Source organism: Rana temporaria, chromosome 5 (genome assembly GCF_905171775.1).
Source record: "Rana temporaria chromosome 5, aRanTem1.1, whole genome shotgun sequence".
NCBI classification, from domain to species: Eukaryota; Metazoa; Chordata; class Amphibia; order Anura; family Ranidae; genus Rana; species Rana temporaria.
In genome coordinates, this window is record NC_053493.1 from 166,883,216 (window position 1) to 166,901,557 (window position 18,342).

Here is an 18,342-nt window from a genome sequence, read left to right on the forward strand (position 1 = left end):
ATGGCACAGCTAAATGTTTCACTTCCCGCTGCATCCCAAGGTCAGGTCTGCATTAAAAAAAGGTGCAAAAACACACATTAAATAACCCAAAAGAAAAAAAATAAACAAATGCAGTATTTAACCACTTAAGACCCGGACCTTTATGCAGGTAAAGGACCTGGCCAGTTTTTGCGATTCGTGTGATGTGGCTCCCAAACAAAATTGGCGTCCTTTTTTTCCCACAAATAGAGCTTTCTTTTGGTGGTATTTGATTACCTCTGCGGTTTAATTTTTTTGCGCTATAAACAAAATTAGAGCGACAATTGTGAAAAAAATGCAATATTTTTTACTTTTTGCTATAATAAATATCCCCCAAAAAGATATAAAAAAACATATTTTTTCCTCAGTTTAGGCCGATACGTATTCTTCTACATATTTTTGGTAAAAAAATCGCAATAAGTGTTTATCGATTGGTTTGCACAACATTTCTAGCGTTTACAAAATAGGGGATAGTTTTATTGCATTTTTATATATATATATATTTTTTTACTACTAATGGCGGCGATCAGCGTTTTTTTTTTTTGTGACTGCGACATTATGGCGGACACATCGGACAATTTTGACACATTTTTGGGACCATTGAGATAAAGGTAAAAGGTCTGCGGTTTTTCTGCATTTTTGGGACCATTGTCATTTTCACAGCAAAAAATGCTATAAAAGTGCATTGTTTACTCTGAAAATGACAATTTCAGTTTGGGAGTTAACCACTAGGGGGCGCTGTAGGGGTTATGTGTGACCTCATATGTTTTTCTAACTGTAGGGGGGCGGGCTGGACGTGTGACATCATTGATCGTGTTTCCCTATATTAGGGAACACACGATCAATGAAGCTGCCATTATGAAGAACGGGGAAGCTGTGTTTACACACGCTCTCCCCGTTTTTCAGCTCCGAGGACAGATTGCGGGACTCCAGCGGCGATTGGGTCCGTGGGTGCCGCGGCCGCAGAGCTTCGGACCGGGTCGCGGGCGTGAGCCCACGGCTGGGCACTTAAAGAGGACGTACAGGTACGTGCTTGTTCCCAGCCGTGCCATTCTGCCGACGTATATCTGCAGGAGGTCGGTCTTTAAGTGATTAATGTGCATTTTTTTTTGTGAAAAAAAGTTTGTTTTTCTTTTAGTGACACTTTTTTAATTAAACGTTTTTATTCCCAAAAAAGTGTACAATTCTCCAATATACAAACATTATCTTCTTCATTCAGTACATTCATTTCACAAGTAACATATGTCGGTAATGCACACAGGTTTCAGAGTAGTTACAAAGATCGCTATTGTATTGTAATACATTCGTAATTAGTGTATCAATATAGTTTTGCAATGATATCTACTTGTAGAAGGTGGCATATGTGACCTGGGACCAGCTGGGCGATACATTAAAGGTAGAGGCTTAATCTGCAATACTAGACACACCAAGTCAGCAATCCCAAATTTTGTTATATTTTGCAGGACATCCTCTATTAATATAAATCAATCTTTTATAGAGCAATGTGTTGTTTACTTCAGTCTTCCAGTCAGTCAATCTGGGGGGAGCCTGTCTCATCCAAAGTTGGCGATTGTTTTGCGGGCGGAAAATATGGTCTCATGCATTAATATTTTGGTGTATTTGTTGGTGGCATCGTCTGGAAAAATACCTAGCAGGCACAGTTTGGGGTCTAGGGTCAGTGGAGACCCCATGTCGTTGTGAAGGAAATCCACAACCTGTTTCCAGAATCCCTGTTTATATGAGCATGATCACAGGAGGTGATAGAATGTGCCTGTTTCTCAGTTGCATAGGGTGTCCCCAATTAAATCTGGCCATTCTAAATGGAGTGAGGTATGTGCGGTGCAAGATATATATTTGGGTTAATCCAACCTGGGTGAAACAGCCTTGCACGTGTCCAGTGCCTCAGTCCACTCCTCATTCTCAAGATTCCCCAGGTCACCCTCCCATTGCTTCTTTACATTGTAGGCTATTTGTTGATATTTATGGGGGTCCTCACTTTTAACTACATCCATTATAGGGTTGCGGGTGGGGTTAGGCTGTGCTTCTGGAAATTGGGATTGGGTAGCATGTCAAATTTGTGGAAATCTGAAAACGTGATTCGAGGGGGTAAATTCTAGTTTTAATGTATCAAATGTTTTCAGTGTACCATCAGTGAGTAAATGGAGAGGTAGAAAATTCCACTTTTGCACCAGGCTTCTGGGTCTGGTATAATCAAGAATTCTTGGAGTGTTTTATTATGCCAGATGGGAGAATAGTTGTTATGCTTGGGTATGTCTAGTCGGACAGAGGCTAGTCTCCATATTCTCCTATAATGAGTCAGGAGGGAGCTGCGTTCCTCTATGTTTATGGTGCCCTCGATACATGCCGCTATGGTGCAGATAGGGTCTGTTGTCAATTGGGCCCAGACAGGACATAGGAGTAATGTAAATCTTCTTATGTCTGTCTTGTCTATATGAAACAATTTTCTGGCAACACCTTCATATGCAAGCTCTCACTTAAGCTTGGCTCCTTAATTCCATGTGATCCAACAAGAAGTGTCGGCCCACTGTCTTCCACATGCACACATTGGGGAATCCACAGTGCTCCCTGTTTGTCCATGTGTCCATACCTCAGCTCCCATGCCAGACAATCTTAACGGCTCTGGTCCCGTGCTCACACCTATACAGTTGACATCACCACTGCATTCGCCCCTGAAGAGTTGGTATATCAACAAAACGTGTCGGGCATACATAGATGCATGATGTTCATACAGATGATTTTATGTTTTTTATACTGTTTTACTCCCAGATTCTCATTCTACTATCAAGCCCCTCCAGTGGTTCATGTTGTGCAGGACTTGTCCTTACTCCACGATATGCCAAGTACCATGGTGTTATTATGCATATGTAATTTGTAGCATGTTCATGTGATTTTGTGGATGCAATTTTTGTCATTCAGTATTCTTTATATTATATCACAAGGCATAATTAAATGCTCTTTGCTAAGACTGCTTTTTGTTATACACCTCTCATTGTAATTTCTCAACCAACTCCCTCCTTTTGTGTTGGAACCTAATTAAGCAATACTGTATACTTTATATGCTTACTCCGTATGGTGATTGGCCTCATTTAACCACTTCATTATTGAGCACTTAAACCCCCTTTGTGCCCAGACCAATTTTGAGCTTTCAGCGCTGACGCATTTTGAATGACAATTGCGCGGTCATACAACACTGTATCCAAATTATATTTTTATCATTTTTTTCCCCACAAATAGAGCTTTCTTTTGGTGGTATTTGATCATCTCTGCGTTTTTTATTTTTTGCGCTATAAACAAAAAAAGACAGAACATTTTGAAAAAAAACACAATATTTTTTACTTTTTGTTATAATAATATCCCAATTTTTTTTTTTTAAATATGTTTTTCCTCGGTTTAGGCCAATACGTATTCTTCTACATATTTTTGTTAAAATAAATCGCAATAAGCGTATATTGATTGGTTTGCGTAAAAGTTATAGTGCCTTCAAAATAGGGGATAGATTTATGATTTATTTTTTATTTTTTACTAGTAATGGCGGCGATATGCGATTTTTTTTTTGTCAGGCCTGCGATATTGCGGCGGACATATCGGACACTTTTGACACAATTTTGGGACCATTCACATTTATACAGCGATCATTGCTATAAAAATGCACTAATTACTGTATAAATGTGACTGTCAGAGAAGGGGTTAACACTAGGGGGTGAGGAAGGGATTAAATATTCCCTGGGTGTGTTCTAACTGTGTGTGGGAGGGGGACTGACTGGGGGAGGTGACCGATGCTGTGTCCCTATGTACAAGGGACACAGATCGGTCTCCTCTCTCCCTGACAGGACGTGGAGCTCTGTGTTTACACACAGAGCTCCACGTCCCTGCTGTCACTGCCGATCGCGGGTACCTGGCGGACATCGCGTCTGCCAGGCACATGCATCGGCTTCCCAGTGATGCGCCGGGCACAGTGTTTCCCCGCTGCACGCCCCCAGCAGCGCGCACGGGGAATGTCAACAACAGGACGTCCAAAGACGTCCACCCGGCATTTGAGAGCCGCGCTCTGGACGTCTTTAGTCTAGCGTGGATTTCAAGTGGTTAAAGTCCCGCTGACCAAGCTCTCTTTTTCCTTTTCATATGAAACAATTGAGACAGTTGGGATGCCAAATAGTATAGGCTGAAGTCCGACAGGGCCGTTGCGGCCAGATCGGTTGGATTTTTGAGTAGTCGCCATGCCAGTTTGTGCCTATTCTTTGGGTTTGATAATTGCTTCAATAGTTTTGAAATACTTCAACAGTAAATACACGGGATGTGCCAGAGAATATATAGAATTTTAGGGAGGAGTACCATTTTAATGAGGTTGATATGACCTACACCCCGTGAGGGAGATGTGTCCATATCTGTGTTTTAGATTTAACCTCCCTGGCGGTATGATTATTTCAGATTTTAGGTGCTGAAAGCGGTACCATTATTTTGCATGGAAATTTGGCGTTTTATATTGTAGGCCTGCAATTCTTAGGAATAACTCACTTAAATCTGTCCAAACAAGAGTCTAGTAGACATCCCGGGTATAATAAAATTTGAAACACAAAATCATAAATTATAATATAATAAATACATATAAATAATTATAACAAATAATATAATAATAACAATTATTACTTTTAAACTTTTTGATGATGATTTTTCCCAAAAATCACTATCGCTCAATTCTGCAAGTGATTCTAATTTATTATCGCTGTTTTTTTACCTGGTCTAAAACCACTTTTGACATAAAGGGACACTTTTTGGTTGCTATGGACCAGGGATCCTCAAACTAAGGCCCTCCAGCTGTTATAGAACTACACATCCCATGAGGCCTTGTAACACACTGACCTTCACAGACATGACTAGGCATGATGGGAATTGTAGTTCTTGAACAACTGGAGGGCCGTAGTTTGAAGACCCATGCTATGGACAATCTCCAGTTTCCAGGCAGAAAGAGCAGTTTTTATTACAGTATATAAAACTGCATGTAGGACACTGGGCAGACCACTAGGGACAAAGGGTGAGTGTATTTTTTTCATACAGTACTGTAATCTATAAGATTACAGTATACTGTATGTATTGTGTTTATTTACTTTTTTAAATTTGGCGCGGATCTCTGACCCCGTGCATCGTAACGTTGCAGGGAACGGAGCTCGGAGGCACTCAGCACTGTGAATCGAGCGAGGAGGACACAGCTCGATCACACAGTGGGGAGGCATCGCAGGATCCAGGGACAAGGTAAGTAACTCTGCCTGTGGACACTGCGAGGCAGTCCCAAGTCTGGCTCGGGTTACCACTTTTGGTCCTGAAATTCCACCCCAAGCCAGACTCGGGAATACTGCTCAGGGGGTTATTCAGGGAAAACAGCAGTTCCACGTTGAGAAAGATATAATCTGACGTTCCCTCCTAAGTATTCGTTACTATTAGCTCACTGTAAGGGTAGTTGGGACTGTAATTCAGTTGAAGGAGAATAATCGAGTGGGAGAATTTGTGACTTCTCCCAGTTGATCTCGAGTCCGGAAAAGGAACCAAAGTGTTCAATTGTTTGCAGAGCTTCAGCCAGAGAGGGTTCTGAGTCCAATAGATATGGTAGTGTGTCGTCTGCATACATGCTAATTTTTTCTTCTAGGTCGCCTATACGTAAGCCCTGTATTAAGAAGTTATGTTTCATGGAAATTGCTAGGGATTCTGTGGCCAAGGAATACAGTAAGGGGGAGAGAAGACATCCCTGTCTGGTGCCTCTGGATTATTTGAAAGCATCCAACTGCCATCCATTGGCTGTTACTCTGGCCACTGGAGCCTGGTACAGCAAGCGGATCCATCTAAGGAATTCATGGCCATAGCCGTATTGTGCCAGGCATTTCCACAAGTAGTTCCACTCCACCGAATCGAATGCCTTGGCCGTATCAAGTGTAACTACTACTCTCTTGCCTATGTTGTCGTGATGGGCTTGAATATTCATAAACAATTTCCTCAGGTTAAACAAGGTGTTCCTGCCTGGCATGAAGCCAGCCTGATCCTCATGCACTAGGGTTAGGATAACTTGATTTAGGTGCAATGCTAAAATTTTTGCCAATATTTTGATGTCTACCTGAAGCAGCGAGATGCTTCTATACAACTCGGGAAGGTCCAGGCCTTTGCCCGGTTTGGGAATGAGAACTATAAAGGCTTCCCTCATGGATGGTGGTAGGGGGAGAGTCTCAAATAAGTGGTGAGCAACTGAGGTAGTAGAGTCTCACTATATTGAGAGTAGAATTAAATGGGTAACCCATAAGATCCTGGTGACTTTGATCTAGCAAAGCTGCCAATTGCCGTTACTATCTCCTTGGTTGTCAGCGGCGCCTAAAGTGTTTCTACCTGAGCTGAGGTCATTTGGGGGAAGGTGATATTTCCTAAGAAGCGATCGAAGGGTGTTGAATCATCGGATGTGGTGGTGGTGTAGAGGGAGCTAAAATATCAATGGAACATTGCTGTTACAGCTGCAGGTTCGGTTATCATCTCACCTAACGGGTTTTGTAGGGAGATGACCACTGGAGGTCTGTCTTCGCTGTGGGCCATGTACGCCAATAGCTTTCCTGCTCTCTCTCCATGTTCAAAGTGCTTCTGTCTAGAGAAAACATGTCTTCTAGACATCTCATATTGTATTTGGTTAACTACCCTAGATTGCATTTTAAGTTGAGAGGCTTTGTCAGGGGATGGGTCGGTCTCGTATTGATGTTCCGCAAGGGAAAGTTCCTCTAGCACTTTATCTGTCCTCTCAGCTGCGGTTGCTTTTAGTTTATTAATTTGGGATATCAGAGTGGCCCTCGCGTATAATTTGAGTCCCATATATTAGCAAATGAGGCAGAGTGAGCGCTATCTTGGAAGTATCTTTTCCATTCATCGTCCATCTGACCATCATGCAGCAGCAATGGGAGCCAAAAGGAGTTTTGCTTCCACGTCATAGGTGGTTTAGCTATAGCTATAGCTATAGCTAGAGACAGCTAGTGTTATCCAGTATGGACTGTGGTCAGAAAGGAGTCTAGGGCAAAAGGCTGCGTCAAGGAGACAAGGCACTAGTGTCTGTGACAGTAGGATAAAGTCTATACGGGACCCTGTGTCATGGGTGGAGGAGAAACATGAGTATGCTCTGGTATTCAAGTGTTTAGTCCTCCATGAGTCATCCGGGTTAAATGTTGCTATCAACCTGGTGAACCTGGTGGACGCACATGGCCTGGGAATCGAGGCAGGCTGTTGCGCTCTGTCTAGGCTGGGGTCAAGGGTAATGTTGAAGTCGCCCAACCAAATTGCTGGGATCGTCGGATGTTGTGCCATGAAATCTAGTCCCTGCATCAGGATCTTCATACAAAATGGGGGTGGTACATAATAAGCCATCAACAAAAACTGTTCACTGTATATTTTAGCATGTAGAAAGACATAGCAACCTTGTGGGTCTGAGCACAGGTCCCACAACTCGAAATGTGGGGACTTGGTTACGAGCTATGACACTCCCCTTGCATGCGTGGTGTAAATTGAGTGATATGCCCAGTCAATCCAGGGGCGTTTGAGAGCAAGCTGCAAACGGCTGTCTACATGCATCTCAACAAGGACCATAACTTCGGAGCTTTGTATTTTAATATAAGTCAGGACTGCTGAGCATTTATTTTTGTCTCGCAATCCCCTGACATTCCAAGTCAAGAATTTTAGGGATGTCATGGTAGAGTTTGATAAGAGTGTCTGGGGATTTCGATCACACAGCACCATGGTAGCACACAAGAGGGGGATCCCGCCTCATATGTACAGACAAGCTCTCCAAACAATAAAGCATGTGAAGATATACTGAACCTAGGATTTCGTAAACAACATTTGCACTTGTTGCATTGTACTTTTTGTATAACATTCCCCCCTCCCTCCCACCCAGCCCAACACCGACCCCAACTGGTGTAGGCATATTCCCTTAACAAAACATAAACTGGTGTATAAAATGGATTAAACACTTTGTTCAAGAAGAACAACATATGCAAAACTTGAATCTGGGTCCTGAGTTGTACAGGTTGATGTGGTGGTGGGGCCCCAGAATCAAGCTTCTCCATTGTGGTAAGGCTTGTATGGCAGTCGAGTCGATACTCACCATCCAGGTCTCGCTATTGGTGCAGGGGGGCGAAACTTTGCTGAATAGTCTTGCATATTGTAAGACTTAGGGGGTTATTTACTAAAGGAAAATCCACTTTGCACTACTAGTGCATTGAAAGTGCACTTGGAAGTGCAGTCGCTGTAGATCCAAGGGGGATATGCAAGAAAAATAAAAAACAGCATTTTAGCTTCCACATGCTTGAATGATAAAATCAGCAGAGCTTCCCCTCATTTCAGATCTATACCTCAGATCTACAGTGACTATACTTGTAGTGCAAAGTGGCTTTGCCTTTAGTAAATAACCCCCTTAGTGTCTCTGAGTAGTAGTTCTCCATCTGTAAAGGGAAATATTTATGTTGGATGTGACTTTAGCCTGAACCTGTCATGTGACTCGGTCATAATGTTCAAGACCCTCTTGCGAGTAACCTGGCAAGACAGCGGCGTCCAGGAATGTCTTTGATTGTTAGGTGGGTCAGCCATCAAGTGGTATATTAGTTCAGGCTGTATGCATGGAAAACAGAATCACACCACCACAGCAGAGGGGGGGGGGTAACAAACAAAAAGGGAAACAGTGGAAGCGACAAGCAGGAGATGTAAAGGGATATCCTATAGGGGGATTACAGTACCTGATATGAGAGCAACAATTTCCCCGTACATCGCAGAGAGGGTGGACTTGTTGATCCTTGTTAGAGGCACACAGCCGTGTGCCGTATACCGCAAATGTTGCTGAGAAGGCTTCCCTGCCATAGGTTGTAATCAGTAGCTCTAGGAATGTAGTTGCACCCTTACCCTCAGTCCCCTCTGGCAGGCCAATAAAGCGAAGGTTGCACCTGCCGAGCCTGTTTTCCATGTCGTCCTGTTTTGCAAGGTGTTGATTGATCTGGTGCTGCATATGTTCGGAGGAGTGTTGTAATGGCTAAATCGCGTCCTCCACGTCTCCCAATCTGGTCTCGGAGGTCTTAACCCGCTCCTTGAGCTTGTGGAGGTCTTGTCAGACCAGGGAGATGTCTACCTTCACCTCCTCAATTTTAAAAGAGCTGGATGTCCACCACAATCCCTGTCCAGGGTAATGTTGCTGTTGTTCAGGATGCTGCAGGAGCTATGCAGGCCCCAAGACAAGCAGAGAGGAGGTAGGGAGGCTCTGGGCACCCACCCAGGTGCAGCAGGATGGCTCCCCGTGCGCCACCGATGGAGCTGGATGCACTCAGTTAGAGGAGAGACAGGGAGGCCCTGGATAACTGCTCGTGTGGAGCAAGATGGCCGCCACCCTCGTGCTATGCCTCAGCGGCGTCTGCAGGCCCGGGTTCAGCAGTGTCTCCACGGGGACCAGGGGCAGCAATGGGTGGGTAGTGTGGCTTGCCCGTGTCCTGTGTGAAGAGGTTAAGAAGCGGGAAGGCCAGGATGCAGCACCGTGATGAGATGCAGGAGTAGTAAGATGGCCGCTATCTTCCAAAGCTAGGCCGAAGCCGCTGTCTTTCCTAGAGGCAGCCATCAAGCGGAAGATCACCACTCTGTCCAGGCCGCCATTTCACCGGAGGCCCGCCTAGATGCTGTCAGGTGGATGCCAAGAAATGTACGGAGCTCAGGTCTCACACGTCCTACTCCATGCTGCGTCAGGCCACGGCCCCACGCTTTTAGTGACACTTTAATTAAACTTAAGACTAAATAATTAGAGCTTGGTGTAACCTAACAATTTAACTCGTACAACTGCATTTTCCAGATCTGTAGGTAGGAGCTCTTACCATGGAAGATATTTGAATTTACCATTAGCATTATCAGATGTTTTATTAATTTTATCATAGAAAAGCAGCAACCAGTACATATCGATAGCTGTCCACAAATTAAGCATATACAAAGTTAACAAGTGGTTAGTTGAATTGATAACAATATACATAGTAATTTCCTAATTTTTGTGCATCTAGTAAATAAGAGTATGAAAAAATAACAATAGTACAGTGTAAATAAGAAGTCGATAATACCAGCTCATGTGGCATCTATATATCTTCTGGCAAGTTAGATTAAAAATAGAAATTAAAAGAAAGAGAATAAGGGTAAGAGGAAGGGGGGAAAAAGAGAAGGAGGGGGCATGAGGCAGGAAATTGACATCCATCATGCAGCTATGCTCTGGATGTGAGATGGCGATATGTGAGCCATGAGTTCCAGATTTTGAGGAACTTATTATTGGTGTTGGTAGGAATGATGGTTAGTTTATCACTGACAAAAAAAGCCATCCATGCAAGTTTTAACTTCAGAGAAGTAAGTGAATTGCTTCTTCCATGCTTTAGCAATTGTTAATTTAGGGGCCAAGAGAACAAAAACGGGCCAATTTAAACTAGTTTTTAGTGATGTTCGAGGGTTTGAAATGCAAATGAGCCAGTCAGGGTTCCTTAGGAATTGGAACTCTGAATAATGTGTACAGGAGCCTAACAACCCTGGACCAGAAGCTGCCAAACATTGGAGAGGTCCACCATTTATAGAGGACATCACCAGTGGTTTGGCATCCTCTAAAACATAGGCATGCATGTCCAGGGAAGATATAGTCTAGTCTGAAGGGGCCTAAATACCACTTGTTTATGACCTTGTAGGCTAATAGAATACCTAGGTAATCCAATCGTTTAGTGGCCCATATAAATTTGAACAAGGATTTAAGTGTGATTAGTGTGGAGCTGGGCAAGGACATGTTGAGGGCCACAGATTTTTCTTTGTTAATGCCAAAGTTGGAGATTTGAGAGTATGAATTCCAAAGGAATAATACATTTGGTAGGGATATGATGGGTTGGGTCAAAGTCAGTAAAAGGTTGTCAGCGAAGAGGCTGACTTTATAAGTGTGGCGGCCCGATTGTAAACCACGAATGTTTCAGTTCTTTTTAATAAGGTGCATTAGAGGTTCCAGAGCAGTTACAAACAGAATTGGGGAGAGAGGACATCCCTTACCAGTTTATTGTGTGAAGGGTGGGTGTGCGCTATTTATTTACTCTGATCCTTCAGGAGGATCGAGTAATCCCTCATTCTAGTTACCAGTATATGCCGGTCTGTGGGGGGGGTGTCCATTAGGGAATTATCTGGGTAGGTCCACCTATTTTTAGGGGACCCATTTTTTATGCCTGATACATGTGTGTTCTTTTTGATACATTTTTTCAATAAACTTGTAGTTAACTCTTTAGGGTGTGCAGCAGTCTGTCTCTTTTTTATTTTTGTTATATTGTACTTTTTGATTGCACCCCCCGATAATATTGGTGAGTACTGCACTATTCTTTATTAGGTGGGATTCCCATATTCTCCCCTTTTTCCTATAGTCCCTTACCAGTTCCCCTTTCAATAGAGAGTGGACAGAAATGATAATTAAGTATTTGACTGTAGCTATGGGGTTAGAATAAATGTATTTCAGCCAGGATAAAAAAAAACTATTCATTTTTTTGAGTTTATTCTGTTCTCAAGCACTTGACTTCAGTTCACAAAATAACTTGTCATATTATTCTCAGATAATGTTTTTGGCACATGTTACTGGAAACCATAATTAAGCATGATGATGCATGAATAGCTTTGGCAATTTGAGCACCAAAGTTTGGGGTATAGAGGATTTTGTGCCTAGCTTCTGCATAGCAAAAGTACCATGCTTAATATTCCCCCAAAAACAAACATACTGAGCAGTGTTGGTTGTTTGAACAGTAGCACAATAGTATGTTGTAATTGTTACATTGTATAAAAGTATGTTAGTTTATTAAAAAAAATACTTTTAATACTTTAGATTTATAATGATAATTATTTTTTTTAGGCAGAAGAGGAGAGAGATGACATGGAGAGAGTCAAGCTGGATAATAAGAGAATTCTCTTTAATCTTCTGCCAGCACATGTTGCACAGCACTTTCTTATGTCAAATCCAAGAAACATGGTAAATAAATCTTATATATTCTTGTGGTATTTCATTATTCCCACACCAATTAAATCCCTTAAAGTCTGTTATACTTATTATGATGCAGTTAGGCAAAATGACTAAAAAATTGCAATTTTTATTTTATTTTATGTTAGCGATTAAAAGATAATCAACTGACCTATCCTGGCAGCACACTGGAGAGCTGGACTGATGCTCTCATACTAAGCACAGAAATGCAAGAATTACATTTAAATAAATTAAGTAATAAAAGAAAAAAAAGTGTAAAGCTCCCCTGTTCCCCAGTGTTCATGCACATGTAGGTCCTGCACACATGTGTAAATTGCAATTGAATCACTCATGTGAGGTATTGCCACAAACGTCAAAGCAACAGCAATAATGTTAACACCAGACCTCCTGTGTAATTCTAAACTGGTAACCTGTAGAGCAGTGGTTCTCAACCTGGGGGTCGGGACCCCCTTGGGGGTCAAATGAGGATTTGCCAGGGTCCCCGAAACCTGGGCTGTTCCTGAAGCCTGCGGCCGCCCACTCGGCCTCTTCACAGCCGCCCATTCAGTTCACGGCATAGCTGGGGGGCAGGGACTAGAGGTCAGCTGACTGGTGAGGAATGTGAAGTGGGAGGGGCTGGAGGAGACCCTATCTGCTGATTTCAGCATAGGTGTCACTGCTACGAGAAACCACAAAGTCGGAGACACATTGAGTAACACTACCTGTGATTAGAGTTGCCTTTAAAAGTCCTCACTGCAATTCTCAGATCAACAGATGACCTTGATCAAGAGCACCTAAGTTGGCTGATCCCAACTCCCCACCAGCACTGCCACTGATCCCAACTCCCCGTCAGCACTGCCACTGATCCCAACTCCCCACCAGCACTGCCACTGATCCCATACTCCTCACCAGGGAGTAAGAGAATGAATAAAAATAGAGAATACATGGAAGGAAGAGGAAAAGAGGGGGAGGAACAAAGAAAAAGGGAAAGACATCTAGAGAGGGATGGGGATAACAAACAAGAAATTAGGATAGAGAGAGATAAAAGGGAAAGAAAGGAGAACAAAGAGAAAGAGTGGTACATCCTAAAATGTACTATAAAAGGTTTTAATATTGTACGAGTGGAAGGGACTTAGGGAGCGCTATATGTCCGTGGGTTAGGGGTGCAAATTACTTGTCTTGCCTTGGGTGCCAAAAACCCATGATAGGAAAATAATTTTACCGTTAGGGGTCCCCACAACTTGGGAAATTTTATCAAGGGGTCAAGGCTCTAGACAGGTTGAGAACCACTGCTGTAGAGGCTGAGACCCTTCTTGTGGCTGTATGAGGAATTCTCACAAACTGGAGCCAGACAAGGAGATTATGATTTGGTAATTTTATTCCTAAATTCTCTATATACCAGTAACAAAAAAACAGCAATAAAAATCGATCCAAGACAGAAGGAAAGAAGGAGTTGTCGGCTCCCACAAATACGGGCGCTGCATGAGTTTGATGCAATGGCGTGACACCAGGACACAAAACTCTTCCCAATGCGTTTCATGCAACGGTACATACTCTTTCTGTCTTCAATTGATTTTTATTGCTGGCTTAATGTTATATGGAGAATTTATGTAAAAAATTACTAAACGATATTCTCCTTGTCTGTCTCCAGTTTGTGAGCATTCTTTATACAGCCATAAGACAGGTCACTGCTTCTAATGGTGTAGCGGTGGAGCTGCATACAGCTGGCTGCTGCCTTAAAGGGACTGGGACCTATGAGTTTGTGACCATATTGAAACATAAAGTGTTTATGCTCCTCTGCTTTGTGCATACATACTCTCTGGTGAGTGCAGATGATGGTTCGGGGGTGTGCACAATTTGAAGTTTATTCACTTGGAAATTCACAGATGAATTGGTGAAAGTATACTTTCACATACAGTCCTGATCAAAAGTTTAAAACCACTTGAAAAATGGCAAAAAATCATATTTTACATTGTTGGATCCAAACAAGGTTCCAAGTAGAGCTTCAACATGCAACAAGAAATGAGAGTGAGACAAAACATTTTTTAAGCATTCAATTTAATGAAAACAACGAATTAACTGAAACAGGCTGTTTTTCAGCAGATCAAAAGTTTAGGACCACATGCCTTTAAAAGGCCAAATCTGTGCAAAGATGTGGATTCATTGTCATTCTCTGTCAGGTAGTCACACGTTGTGATGGCAAAGACAAAAAAACCCTCCGTGGTCGGGTTGCTGAACTGCATAAGCAGGGTCTCTCATCAAGACACTGGAAGATCCTCGACCCAAATTAAGGCCCTTACTGGTGCTGACTGCAGCCCCATAACCATCAGACGGCATCTGAGACTGAAGGGCTTCAAAAACAGAAAACGTCTTCAAAAACCTTGTCTCCTTGAACGCCACAGAACTGCTTGTTTGGACTTTGCAAGAGAGCACCAAACATGGGACATTCAAAGGTGGAATAAAGTTTTATTCTCTGATGAGAAAAAATTTAACCTTGATGGTCCTGATGGTTTCCAACGTTACTGGCATGACAAGCAGATCCCACCTGAGATGTTTTCTACGCGCCACAGTGGAGGGGGCGCCATAATGGTCTGGGGTGCTTTTTCCTTCAGTGGAACAATGGAGCTTGAGGAAGTTCAGGGGCGTCAAACGGCCACTGGCTATGTCCAGATGTTGCAGAGAGCATTCCTCATGACTGAGGGCCCTCGTCTGTGTGGTAACGACTGGGTTTTTCAACAGGACAACGCTATAGTACACAATGCCCGCAGGACAAGAAACTTCTTCCAGGAGAATAACATCACTCTTTTGGCCCATCCTGCGTGTTCCCCTGATCTAAATCCAATTGAAAACCTTTGGGGATGGATGGCAAGGGAAGTTTACAAAAATAGACAACAGTTCCAGACAATAGATGGCCTTCGTGCGGCTGTCTTCACCACTTGGAGAAATGTTCCCACTCACCTCATGGAAACGCTTGCATCAAGCATGCCGAAACAAATTTTTGAAGTGATCAACAATAACGGTGGATCTACTCATTACTGAGTTCATGTTAGGAAGTTGGATTTCTGTTTTGGGGGGGTTTCGTTTTTTTTTTTGGAGGTGTGGTCCTAAACTTTTGATCAGCTGAAAAACAGCCTGTTTCAGTTTATTCGTTGTTTTCATTAAATTGAATGCTCAAAAAATGTTTTGTCTCACTCTCATGTCTTCTTGTTGCATGTTGAAGCTCTACTTGGAACCTTGTTAAGATCCAACAATGTAAAATATGATTTTTTGCAATTTTTCAAGTGGTCTTAAACTTTTGATCAGGACTGTATATTTATGAACTTTTTGGTGCTGCACTATATATAGTATATACTTACCAAAGAGTGTTTTGCACATTGACCTTTTATGCTAGCTGCCGTATCCACTTGAGCGTTGGCTTTTTTCTTTCTTTTTGGAATATGAGTCATAGAATGAGTGCTCCAGCTCCCTCCCTCATCACCTTTTTAAGTGTTGGGAAAAGCTGCCAAAAGTGACTTATGCTGATCACAGAAGAACAAGGCAGCATCTCGAAATGATGCTTACAGCTTTGGAGAGAGATGCGTACACAGTTTAGAAAGATGTACTTTTTTTGGTATTTCATGTCTGATGTTTACAACCACTTTAAATCAGGTTCCACTCAATCACATTCCAATTAATATGGAATTTAAGGGGAAAGTAAAATGTTACAACAAAAATAAGCAGCCATTGCTATTATGTAATTTTTGCTATTATTTCATTTTTAGGAGTTTGTTTTGTAAATCAAATTCCATCAGGCCAAATCCCATAAGAACAGGGTATATAAATCTAGTAAATTTCATTAGAGGATTGTAAGTATTTTGTCTAGTTTTTAAAATTAAGTAGAAATAAATAAGAAAAAAACAACTTCTGCTTTTAAGTAATAAAATTTGGTTTGTGGTTTAGAAATTCAAATACATTATTGGCAGTACAAGTAAATAACAAATCATTTACAGTAAACGGCTGTTTACAAAGGCTAATTCTATGTTTATGCTTTGGCATCTCACACAGCATTTATTTCTAATAGCTATTTACAAAGTAGCTGAAATACATTATAATTATCTTTAGAATCTAGAAAATGTTACTACAAACATCAGATGTCTAACATGCTTGAACCGCTCAAATCATCGGACCTAGATGCAACCATTATCTAATATCTAATTTATACCATAAATAAATTATTCCTTTTACTGTCCATACAATAAATAGTATTTAAAATTAGCACGTTCACTTAGAAAATGATCAGACCATTTGTACGATTGAAACTGAGAGATTTTTACATGTATACAGTGCCTTGAAAAAGTATTCATACCCCATTGAAATGTTCCACATTTTGTCATGTTACAACCAAAAAGTAAATGTATTTTATTGGGATTTTACTAACAAAAAAAGGCACATTATTGTGAAGTTGAAAGTAAAACCGTAAATTAAATTTTTTTTTTTTAAATAAATATCTGAAAAGTGTGGCGTGCATATGTATTCAGCCCCTTTTACTCTGATACCCCTAACTAAAATCTAGTGGAACCAATTGCCTTCACCTAATTAGTAAATAGAGTCCACCTGTGAGTAATAAAGTTGTGGAGAAGTTTAAAGGAGTTAGGTTATAAAAAAAATCCCAAGCTTTGAACATCTCATAGAGCACTGTTAAATCCATCATCCGAAATTGGAAAGAGTATGGCACAGCTGCAAACCTACCAGGCCATTGTTGAAAGAAAGCCAAAAGAAGTCCTGTTTGCAGTTTTCGAGAAGCCATGTAAGGGGCACAGCAAACATGTGGAAGATGGTGCTCTGGTCAGATGAGACCAAAAACTGAACTTTTTAACCTAAAAGCAAAACGCTATGTGTGGCAGAAAACTAACACTGCACATCACCCTGAACACACCATGAAACGTGGTGGTGGCAGCATCACGTTGTGGGGATAAAAAATTAAAGGAAATAAAGCGAGCCACCACTTCCTAGATGCTTAAGCTGAATAAATTACCTGAAAAGCTGCTAGCGTTGCACACGTCACATATATTGTGCAAAGACAGAATAGTAAAACTATATACGCTGCGCTAAAGTGATATAAATAAGCAGTGCACAGTAAATCATTTATACGTAATCCGAAAATAAAATAATGAATACGTAAAAATGTATAAATATAATAAATATTAATACTGTATATCATAAGGTAAAAAACATAATTAAAGTGCCTGGTGCATAACTGTGTATTTAAAAAAAAAACAAAGATAAAAGACAGTAATGTTTGCTCCTATGAAATGTCTAAATCTGCCAATGATGACCGTGCTGAAAGAGAATGCAATAGGTGATTTAGGTCATATGACAAGGTGCTTATGTGAATACGAGTAGCAACCAGCTATGTCACTGATCCTGTGATAATAAAGTCTGTGTAATCCACTCCCTGGTGTGGAGTGTCGTGCTTGCCCCCTCCCTTGGACTGCAGGAGAGTCAGGACGCCCTCTACGGTGCAGATAGAGAAAGGAGCTGTGTGTTAGTGGGCATCCTGACTCTCCTGTAGTCCAAGGGAGGGAGCGTGACACTCCACACCAGGGAGAAAGCCTTGCATTGCTGTGTGGAGTTACAGACAAAAGAACAGGAAGTGAGGATTGACAATTGCGCGGTCGTCCTTTTTTTTCCCCACAAATAGAGCTTTCTTTTTGTGGTATTTGATCACCGTTTTTTATTTTTTGCACTATAAACAAAAATAGAGCAACAATTAAAAAATATATATATATATATTTTTTTATTTTTGCTATAATAATTATCTCCAAAAAATATATAAAAAAAACGTATTTTTTTCCTCAGTTTAAGCCGATTCGTATTCTTCTACATATTTTTGGTAAACAAATCGCAATAAGCGTTTAATGATTGGTTTTCGCAAAAGTTATTGCGTTTACAAAATAGGGGATAGTTTTATGGCATTTTTTTTAATAATTTGTTTTCGTGACTGCGACATTATGGCAGACACATCGGACAATTTTGGCACATTTTTGGGACCATTGTCATTTTCACAGCGAAAAGTGCTATAAAAATGCACTGATTACTGTGAAAATGACAATGGCAGTGATAGGGTTAACCACTAGGGGCGCTGTAGGGGTTAAGTGTGACCTCATGTGTGTTGCTAACTGTAGGGGGGTGTGGCTGTACGTGTGACATCACTGATCGTCGTTTCCCTTTGACAGGGAACAGACGATCACTGCCACAGAGAAGAACGGGGAAGGTGTGTTTACACTCACCTCTCCCCGTTCTTCAGCTCCTGTGACCCG

General features: G+C 41.6%; 1 protein-coding gene across 1 annotated transcript in view; it reads left to right on the top strand.

The window, feature by feature from the left end:
* ADCY1 (adenylate cyclase 1) overlaps positions 1 to 18,342 on the top strand; it is a 536,332-nt gene that overhangs the window by 467,927 nt on the left and 50,063 nt on the right. The window contains exon 15 of the mRNA XM_040353333.1: positions 11,939 to 12,055. Coding sequence (XP_040209267.1) covers positions 11,939 to 12,055 — 117 coding nt within the window. The remainder of the gene's footprint in view (positions 1 to 11,938; positions 12,056 to 18,342) is intronic.